The sequence below is a fragment of the Brassica oleracea genome, chromosome C1 (assembly GCF_000695525.1).
Source record: "Brassica oleracea var. oleracea cultivar TO1000 chromosome C1, BOL, whole genome shotgun sequence".
NCBI lineage: Eukaryota > Viridiplantae > Streptophyta > Magnoliopsida > Brassicales > Brassicaceae > Brassica > Brassica oleracea.
In genome coordinates, this window is record NC_027748.1 from 38,230,164 (window position 1) to 38,240,662 (window position 10,499).

The 10,499-nt window shown below is 36.1% G+C and overlaps 2 protein-coding genes across 3 annotated transcripts; one reads left to right on the plus strand and one right to left on the minus strand.

Annotated features, from left to right (window-relative positions):
* Positions 1-3,468: 3,468 nt before the first annotated feature.
* On the plus strand, positions 3,469-6,766 carry LOC106317035 (C2 domain-containing protein At1g53590-like). Of its 2 annotated transcripts, XM_013754901.1 has the most exons (10): positions 3,476-3,753; positions 3,836-3,910; positions 3,984-4,127; positions 4,206-4,301; positions 4,376-4,507; positions 4,589-4,741; positions 4,832-4,873; positions 4,963-5,014; positions 5,148-5,240; positions 5,326-6,766. In XM_013754901.1, exons 1-10 carry the CDS (start codon positions 3,637-3,639, stop codon positions 6,561-6,563), a joined length of 2,142 nt encoding a protein of 713 aa, XP_013610355.1. In that variant the 5' UTR covers positions 3,476-3,636; the 3' UTR covers positions 6,564-6,766. The 2 variants fall into 2 exon arrangements, with proteins under 2 accessions (XP_013610360.1, XP_013610355.1); XM_013754906.1 differs by lacking the exon at positions 4,832-4,873 and having other exon boundaries at positions 3,469-3,753.
* Positions 6,767-7,284: 518 nt separating this feature from the next.
* Positions 7,285-7,866, minus strand: LOC106317051. Its single transcript, XM_013754914.1, has one exon. The coding sequence runs from the start codon at positions 7,797-7,799 to the stop codon at positions 7,338-7,340; it is 462 nt and encodes a 153-aa protein (XP_013610368.1). The 5' UTR covers positions 7,800-7,866; the 3' UTR covers positions 7,285-7,337.
* Between the last annotated feature and the right edge of the window lie 2,633 nt (positions 7,867-10,499).

Genomic DNA, 10,499 nt, shown 5'->3' on the forward strand with positions numbered 1-10,499 from the left:
TGTGCCTCAAGAACCCTATCGAGCATCTCTTCAATCTTGCTCTCTTGAGTAGGCGGCGGCTTCTGGTAGTAGGAACTTCCAAAATTATTGGTGTTGCTGTAGTTGTTGTTGTAGGGTTTATGGTACTGCGAATTTTGGTTGAAGTTACTCCTATTTCCGTAGGAGTTTCTGTTATCACCCTGGTTTCCTTGAAATCCAGCTCCACCAATGTAGTTTACTTCTTCTTCCTCTGCTCTACCCTCTACAGCTTCTGCATCTTCAACAAAGCTAACCTGCTTCTTGAGAAGCTTATGAACACTGTCCAGTTTTGCCTTCACCTCATCCATTTGATCATCCCCAAGGATGGTGGCAGATCTCTTCCTCTCAAAATCAGTGTTCTTGGTGCTATTGCTGGATGTTAGGTTTTCAATCACCTTGACTGCCTCCTCTGGATTCCTGGTGTTGAACTTTCCATTGCTGGAAGCATCTAGAGCCATCTGGTACTGCACCGCGATGCCTCTATAGAAAGTACTGAGTAGATGTACTGCATTGAATCAGTGGTGTGGACAGTCTCTCTAGTAGGACTTGAATCGGATCCAAGAGCCTCTGAATGATTCTGCAGGCTCCTGAGTGAATGTAGCAATCTTTCTCCTCAAGTCCTCAGCACGCGCCTCATCAAAAAAATTGCATAAGAATGCATTCTTTACGTCGCTCCAGGATTTAAGAGATCCTGGTTGTAACTGCTTGAGCCAATGCAGAGCCTTTCCAGTAAGTGAATATCTGAAAAGCTTGCATAATAGGTATACTCTCTCAAATAAGAGGTCGAGTTGTAGTACTTAGGGATCAAATTCACAGGGAGCAAGGGAACCTAAGGATTCTAATATGATTTGTTAAGCAAAGATGTTTTAAGAGTTTTAAAAGTAAATTGCAGTTTTATATTGAACAAGTGTTTGTTCAATAGCAGATTTTTGGGGTTTTGGTGTTTAAAAAGGAAATAACTAGACTTAGGGTTTTATTCAGAAAAGTTAGAATTATAATCCTATAGATGCCTAATGAGTTGCATGCATGATAATGTAAAGCTCAACTATTTGATCAACAAGTCTTTCGGCTCTTGCGGGCATTGACTTGTTGTCTATTAACTAGATCTATGATTTCATCTCTCGTTATATTGATCTATAGAAAGTGTCGATCGATATTCCAATGGGCGTATCGATCGATACACCTTTTGCACCGTCGATCGATTATTCAAGTGTGATATCGATCGACGTAATAATTGATCGACGCGCTCTAGTCAAGCTTTATGCGCAGGTTGAATGAATGCTTACTAATCTCACTGGATCAGCTCTCGCCTTGCTCATAACAAGAAACATAGCTCTATTAGAATGTTTTCAGGATGAGAATTAAGCTATTGCTTTTATCAATCAATCCAAGGGCTGGTTCTAGGTAGCTAATCTAGACACATGCATTAATGAACAATCCTAAAGATGATTATCACAACTCAGCAATCTATAGTTAGGGCTAATCCCTCCTAACCTATTTAAACCCTAAAATATAACAAGAGAACTACTCAGATATGGCTAAGCAATTCATAGCAGCAGTTAAGTATAAAAACTTCATAGAAGAATAATATAGATATCAATTGAGTTCCAATCACAAATTATAACTTTGGATCCTCTCTCCTATCTATCAATAAAACAGTGGAACACAAAGAAAGCACACTTTGCCTCTAACATGGCGGCAAAGCTTATATAATTAGGGTAAAAACTCGTCAGGGGCAATCTTGTAAAATAATGAAATCTTGTGCTTCAAGTTGGCTGTGACCAAACGGGCTTCCTGCGCGCTTCGCTGTCGATCGACACCATGTCTTGTCTATCGATCGATTCTAGCTCTCCAATATCGACCGATAGTCGATCTCGATGGTCATATCGGGTGCTTGCTCCAAATATCTCCAAAATGCTCCAAAATCATCATTTATCTCCAAAACATTCCTGATCTTATAAATATAATAAATAGACTCTATAATAATATAATTATTAGTAAAAACACCTATATGGATGAAAATGAGTCAAATCCATAGTCTATCACCTACATTAATGGTTGAACCAATAGACCCGATACATTGTATATAATCCGGTTCGAATTTAATGAAAATTTTGTTCATTAAAAATCCGATATAACCCGGTAAAAACCAAAAAACTCAATATTAACCTGAGATCTGATACCATTGATCCGATAAAACATAAAATATCTGATAGTATTTTTTAAAAAAAATTGATTAAATTACTCATATTTTTTAATATTACATAAATTAGTGATTCCTTTGAATTTGATGAAATTTTATTATGTTATCCAAATAAAAAAATGATAATATAAAAAAATTATTGATATGACAATATTAGTTTATTTTCATTATTAATAACCTATTATAAGTTTGTGTTTTTATTTTAGATTTAAAATTTTATTTTAAGATATTTTTAAAAATATTCTTGAACACTCGTAATTGCCATATCAATATTATGTATAAAATGATATTATACATGAAAAAATGATATTCAAATATATATATGATATATGATGTAGGATATAGGATTTTAGTTTGTATTAAAAATCTGTATAATATTCAAATGATCTATTTTGAATATTGATATGTATATTTAAGGTAATAATATTTTCATGTTTTTTAATTTATTTATAGTTCATAATATATTTATATTTATATTAAATTTAAAATTAGTGTATCTTTTAAATATATATATATAGATCCATTATTTATAGATTTATTTTAGGTGTATATGTAGGACCAAAACTAAAAAAATTAAATATATTTATATTTATATTAAATTTAAAATTAGTGTATCTTTTAAATATATATATATAGATCCATTATTTATAGATTTATTTTAGGTGTATATGTAGGACCAAAACTAAAAAAATTAAATGCTATTAATGAAGTTTATTAATTTCTGGTGAAAAATAAGAATATTTTTTAGAAAACTGCAATTTTCATTGAATATATAATTTGAGAATGATCTTCTTTTATCGGTATCGAAGACGTTTCTTAGTTTTTCTTAGAGATGGACGGTATAACGGGAGGGAAAACTATTAAAGAGGAGAAGCCCTGCTCTAGGCCCGTTTCTATGGCCTTCTAGTTTTATTATTGGGCCTTGAATTATTACTTTTTGGTCAAACTTAAAATCTAATCCAAACATCACTGTCAAGTGTCAATAGAAACATGACATGGATGAGAGACCCTACTGGTATATCCTCACACGTGTATGACACGCTTCGCACTCATTCAGGCGTTTGACGCGTTTCTCTTTTTCTCAGAACATGTTTTTTTCCCCCACAAGTCTCTCTCTCTCTCTCTCTCCTTTCCGTGTAACTGAAAACGAAAAACGACTTCGTTTCACGCTGATCGAAAGTCGCCGTTCTAGGATAGATCCAATGTTTGTCTCTGTGTCTTTGTCTCTATGTCTCTGTCTCTGTTTCCACCAAAACTAATCAACCACCAGAAAGAAACAATTAAAAAACACACAAAAACTGCAATCATCTGCTTTCGAACAAAAACACTCATCATGAAGAAGTTCGAATCGATTTAGACGGGTTTGGTTTATTGTGTTTCGTAACGTATTTTCAACCGTAAGGAAGTGGGAAACAATGGAGTGTTCGGTGTTCCATCACGTGGTGATTGTGTTGATGTTACTTTGGCTTCTCTCTTACTTGAATAGATCACACGCCCTTTTGTATTTCCTCGCCCTCGTTTACCTCTACCTGGTATTTGCTTTATCTTCCTCTGTTTCTGACGTTGACTTTTGTTGATTGTGTTAAAGTTTGGATCTTTATGGGTTTCCTATAGGTTCATGAGCGTTACGTGATGAGACTGAGGAAGAAGTTTCAGTTTGAAGAGAGGAAGCAAGCTAACCAGAAACGGGTAATTATTATTAAGGCTTCTCAATTTTGTATTCTAAAGGTGTTGACTTTAACCTTTTTTTTTTTCTTCTTAGGTTCTATCTGATTCTGAATCGGTGCGGTGGTTGAATCATGCCGTGGAGAAGATATGGCCTATTTGTATGGAACAGATTGCCTCTCAGAAGATTCTTCGCCCCATCATACCTTGGTTCTTAGACAAGTATAGACCTTGGACCGCGGTAAAGCATTATACGCCTTTTGTTTCTTAGTTCCTTATGACTCTTTTTTGAGTCTTAGTTAATGATGATTTTGTGCAGAAAGAAGCTTTGATACAACATCTCTATTTGGGAAGAAACCCTCCTTTGTTGACTGATTTAAGAGTGCTAAGGCAATCTACTGGTGATGATCACTTGGTATAGTTGCAGTCGTATCTCTTGATAGATTGTTTTAGAGGGAGTAGGACATATCCTGAAGTGTATATATACAGGTGCTGGAACTTGGAATGAACTTCCTCACAGCAGATGATATGAGCGCAATACTCGCTGTGAAGTTGAGGAAAAGACTTGGGTTTGGGATGTGGACTAAGTTACATCTCACAGGGATGCATGTCGAAGGAAAGGTAATGTTTTTTTTTTTTCTGTAGTTACTTCACATAGACATATACTTACACACTCTCTGGATACCTTATACACTCTTGAAGGTGTTGATTGGAGTGAAGTTCCTTCGTAGATGGCCGTTTCTGGGGCGGTTACGCGTCTGTTTTGCAGAGCCGCCTTATTTCCAAATGAATGTGAAACCAATCTTCACTCACGGAGTTGATGTTACTGTCCTTCCAGGAATTGCAGGATGGCTAGTAAGTACTAATTAACCCCTTAGTGTAGAAAGTCTCCTCCTGCTCTTTTGAGTTTTTGCTACTTCTAACAACACCTCCAACCATTATTAGGACAAACTCTTGTCTATTGCATTTGAGCAGACTCTTGTTGAGGTAAAGTCTCCCCTCATATAGCTAAGCAAACACATTTTCATTATAATGATGAAGTCAGCTAAATGAAGCTTTTGTGTCTTAACTTGCAGCCAAATATGCTTGTAGTTGATATGGAGAAGTTTGTTAGCCCACAATCAGGAGGTAACTATTGCAGTTGATGTTCAGAATCCATAACATTAGTTTTGTACTTCTTTTTTTATTGGTTTCTTGAAATTGTCAAAATATCTCAAACTTTCATTTTCTATATGATTAATATTGTCTATGTTTGTTCCAGAGAATTGGTTCTTTGTTGATGAGAAAGAACCAGTTGCACACGCTCTTGTTGAAGTCGTTGAAGCATCTGATGTTAAACCATCAGATCTAAACGGTTAGAACTCACTGAGCTAAATTAAGTCTCCTCCACTTTAGTACAACATCATTATGAACTCTTCTTGTATTTTGGAATGCTTCAGGTTTTTCTGATCCTTATGTGAAAGGCCAGCTCGGCGCCTGCAGATTCAAAACCAAGATACTAAAGAAAACGCTCTCTCCCAAATGGCAAGAAGAGTTCAAGATCCCAATCTTGACGTGGGACTCTCCAAACATCCTCAACTTCGAAGTCCAAGACAAAGACCGGTTCAGCGACGACAGCCTCGACGACTGTTCAGTCAACATCGCAGGGTTTAAAGGCGGGGAGAGAAACGATATGTGGCTGCCTCTTCAGAACATCAAGATGGGGAGGCTTCACCTCGCTATTACAGTGACCGAGGACGAAGCAAAGGTGGATGATGCTGATGATCCGTTTGAAGGAGCGACGATAAGTAAAGAAGACATGTGGGCTTCCTTTGCTACTGATGATGCAAATAGAGGCTCATTCTCTTCGGTGGTGTCTGATAAGTCTCCGAGAGTTAGGGATAATCTTGAACCGATTAACATTGAAGGACAAGAAGAGACTGGGATATGGGTGCATCAGCCAGGAACTGAAGTCTCACAGATTTGGGAGCCGAGGAAAGGCAAGAGTCGATGCGCTGACAACAACATACGTGGAGTTACTCTTGAGGCTTCTACTGGTAGTAACGAAAGCAGCAGTCCTGATGAGAACCAGGAAGGGAAGAACAAAGCGAGGTCTGTTGGTAAAGGATTGAAGAAAGTTTTTCATAGGAATGGGAAGAAGGAAGAGTCTGGGAACGTGGAGGAGGATGTGAGGTCTCCTAGGGTCAACTTGAAGGCGTTGAATCGAAAGGATGTTGGTGTTAAGTACATTGTTGAAGACCGTTTGTCTGGGCCTTTGACGGGGAGAAGTCCGAGAGGTGAGAGCTTTGGCTCTGAGGATGGTCAGAACAAGGGGCATATGAAGGATGTTGCCAAGAGCATTCTGAAACACGCTGAGAAGTCTGCGAGGCATATAAAGCACGCGTTTTCACGTAAAGGGTCGAGGAAGTCGAGAGATGATGAGTGCTCAACGGTTCCTGAGAATGAGTCTGTGTTTGGTTCAGAATGTCAGTTTGAATATTCTGATGATGATGATACTGCACATGGCAGTGTGCAGGGGACACCAAGAAAAGCAAAACCTCAAGGAGATGTCGTTAGGGCAGGAGAAGATGGTCTTGTGAATACATCAGCAAACTCTAAAGAAGATTCTAGAGGTGTTACACATATGGATGCTTCACCTGGAGCTGAGAAAGTCTCTACGCCAAAAAAAGTCCAATGATAGAAAAGAGATATAGGTAATAAAAGGCTTGTTAAGTTGAGTAGTTTTAAATTTACAACAAAGGAAAATATTGTACAGCTTTTGAGTTTTGAGTCTTATGTTTTGGTTTACAGCCTTTAGAGTGTCTGTCTAATCACTGGCTTTGAAACTATTCTAAATATTCTCAAGCAAATGCTCTGTCTTAATAGAAAGAAGTTTGACCATTTAATCGTGTTGTGATTAGAGGGACAACACTAATGATAGAACATATGGTTATCCGTGTCTTACACAATAACTCTGCTGTAAGACACAAGCTGTGTGTCTCAAGAGCTTTCACAAAGAAGAAGATGTGAAGTAGACATGTTATTGACACAGCATAGCACACGCATGGATCATTGGGTATATATTGCTTACTTTTAGTCTTCTGATCATGTAAAGTTGCCTCTCTTTTATGCCATATAAGTCTTTTGTTTTTCTTAACCCAATTTCATTGATGTTAAAACATTATATATATGAGTGTTAACTCATTACAAAACTAAATACAACTCACTTAGCATAGATGCAAGTCCATTACAGAACTAATTCTAAGTTGAAATAAAGTATATATTAAATTCTATCTTTAAACATTCGAAATCGTATGAAAAGTATATATTTGTAAGTCATGTTGATAGATGCTAGTTTTTAGTAACTAGTCTTCTCATCAAGTGACCATTGCATTTTAAAGAATTAATAGATAACAAAAGATATGAAACAGTGTTTGTTGCTATATTATTATGACTTCACGAGACCAATCAATCAATACATAACTACATCATTACTCTCTTGCCACAAAGAAAGAGTTGGTTCCTCAAATGTAAGTCCATAGTTAATATGAGAATAATAATCGCCACCTTCAATATCGAGAACGCTACTATCCACACCATTCATGTAAGAAAGCTCTGTACAGCAATTCATCATGTCCTCAGCATTTTGAGACGAAACCGCACCGATATCAAAGTCGTTAAGCCACCCGAAATCATCTTCTATCCCGGATTTCTCCTGTTGGAGATCATTTTCCTGAGATTCTATGGGCGAAGAAGAACTCGAGTTGATCTCCACTTCTAAAGATCTAATCATGCGGTTTAGTTCCTCTTCTTCCTCTTTGTTGATGCTACTATGATTATCGAGAGGCGATTCTTCTTCCAGAAACGACATGATCATAAGCTCATTGTTAAAAATCTCCATTCCTTGATCCATACCATATTGAACAGACGCCATTTGTGAGAATGTGTAAAGTGTTATGAAGAGAAAAATATATAAAACTTGGGAGAATATATTTTAACATGAGCCAAAGCTAAGGTCTTATATAGAGGGAAGTGTTCAATTAATTAATTAGGCATATTGGCACATGAGATAAGATGTCTCCCCACACTACACGACCAATCATGTGATCATTTGTAATTTGATACGATGATGATAATAATAGTTTGTAATAAAGAATAAGAATGGGATAATATTGTAGCTTTTGGCCTAACTGATAATGAACCATTGAGGAGACATGACTGAATGAAATTTATTAATGGAGATAATTTTTTTTTTTTTGGTCGAACGTTAATGGATATAATATTATAATTAGAAAATTAGTTGAATGTCAAATCTCAAGTGTCTAAGTGGAATATGCGTATAGGGAAGATCTTGAAAGTTTGGTATAATGCACAACCCACTAATAGATATGGTACTTTAGGCAAAGAAACAAACCCGAGACATCTGCTTTATCGTGTTTGCAATTAATTTGGGAACAAATCAACGGACGTAATATGCTACGGATAATACCACTACTATGTAGACAGAGAATACCACGACTATAAAATATCCACAAAGTAATTGTTTTTATGAAAGATTTGATTCTCGAGTAATTGCTTTCAACCGGAAAAAAAAAATTAAATAAAATGTCAAACTTTGATTCATAAGTCACCATATAAACAAAGAATTATGATTGGTAACAACATAATTATGAGAATGAAATAATTACGTGTAACAGAATAACATATACATATCAAACATTTAGCTTAACATAATTGTAAAACGAAAAACCTCTCAGTAAAGTGATAAAATGACGAATTGTTCAACATAAATTAAGATCTATATATTCATGTGATTAGAAATAGTACGTCGCAATCCAGTAAAATGGTTGTTTATAGGAAATATAAAACATGTTAAAATGGTGTTGAAAAAAAACATGTTAAAATGGTTGTTTATAGGAAATAATAAGTTTAATAAGCTTGGCTTATCTTGCCCTAGGTTTAAATTTCTTTGAGAAGAATGATTACAGTCCTGTTCGAATGATTACAGTCCTGTTCGTTTGGTTGCAGTAGGTTTTGGCGTCAACGGCAGCGGCAGCGTCAGTGGCGGCGGCAGCGTCAATGAAGACAGTTGTTGTTCGTTTCGCAGATGCTGACACTGCCGCTGCCGCTGCCGCATACTATATCGCGACCGCAGATTTTATCGGCGTCAGCCGCAGGACGCAGCGTTCGGACGCGGCGTCAGACGCAGTTTCCTGCGTCAACGAAACGAACAAGAGTTGACGCAGAATGCTGACGCTGCCGCTGCCGCCAGTACCTGCGGCAACCAAACGAACAGCCCTTACGTCATGCCATAGTATTTATAAATCTTATGGTCCTGGATTTCGTTCCTGAAGTTCAAAATTATTAAAAAAGTTTAATACTTTTATCAAAAAGGTTTTAAAAACGTTGCCTCTTTTATAAACTATATATATCTACTAAAGTATATAAGTTTAACTAAAGACACAATTTGTTTTGTATGTCTTTAATTTATTTTGTAAGAACGCAAAATTTACACGCCTAACAAACTGTTCGGGTCTATTTTCATAGCTAACATTTATATCGGCTGAAGTACATAATAATCTGATGTAGGGTTAGAATGCAAATGGATGTCACACTTATAATACACGTGCCGACACTAACCTTTATATTAAAGGTATAAAAGGAAAACTTTAATTTTCGGGGTCCTCTACGATATGCTTGATAAGGTACGTGTCACATGTGGGTGCTGGACGTTGGAGAAGAAATGATTTGACCGAATAAATGGGATTCGAAGCATTAGCAAGAGTGGTGGTTCTTTTAGTGGACCAACCCACTCCATCTTCATCGCATCAATTATCGATCGGTTCACATGTCTCCGACTCCACCTTTGTTTTCGTCTTCTTTAATTTTTTTTTTTTTTTGGCTAAAAATAACACGGGATTTGAATAAGTTATCCGGTATAATTTCGGGGTTTTGAACCCAACGTGAAACTAAAATCATTCAAATCATTTGTTATTCAAAAAAAAAAAAAAAATTAAAGTCTTCTTTAATTTTCTCCAACATTTGTCGAATTATTCTATAATAGTATGTATTTCATTCAAAACTTCTGTAGTTTGACATTTTAATTAGTTTATTGTTATTTCCTCTTTGTAGTTGTAATTTGTAAAGGGCTATATTAATGTCCCACATCGAATGTTATAGCTGATGTTAGGAGTTTTCAAGGCTCTTAAAACAAATGTTGTAGTATAAAAGATTGTCGAACCAGTTCTGAGGGATATCAAAGCACTGAGAATACAAGTGCTCACTTAATCTAAGTGCAAACTATAATTTAAGAGGTTTCTAAACTAATGATTAATGATAAATGAAATGACTTTCTTTACTAAGGGAAAAGAGAACTCACGGACATAGGGATTAGACCTTGGGTGATCAAGTTTCAAACAAAAGATGGCAAACGATCAATCAAACTATCAACCTTAAGCCTAGACACAATTCTAATCAAGCTCTATGTCTAGATGAATGCTCATTTGCTAACATATCTCAAACATCAAATGTCTTTGGTTGAATAATGTGAAAGCAATCATTACTAACAAGTCTATTAGCTATCTTAGCACATTTAACAACAAATGTATTTGGCAAAGTATACTAAAAGCTTAGA

Coding starts and splice junctions, on each gene's coding strand:
- LOC106317035 (XM_013754901.1), top strand. CDS start 3,637: ATGGAGTGTTCGGTGTTCCATCACGTGGTGATTGTGTTGATGTTACTT. Junction 4,128..4,205: donor AGTATAGACCTTGGACCGCG/GTAAAGCATTAT, acceptor GATTTTGTGCAG/AAAGAAGCTTTGATACAACA. Junction 4,302..4,375: donor CTACTGGTGATGATCACTTG/GTATAGTTGCAG, acceptor GTATATATACAG/GTGCTGGAACTTGGAATGAA.
- LOC106317051 (XM_013754914.1), bottom strand. CDS start 7,799: ATGGCGTCTGTTCAATATGGTATGGATCAAGGAATGGAGATTTTTAAC.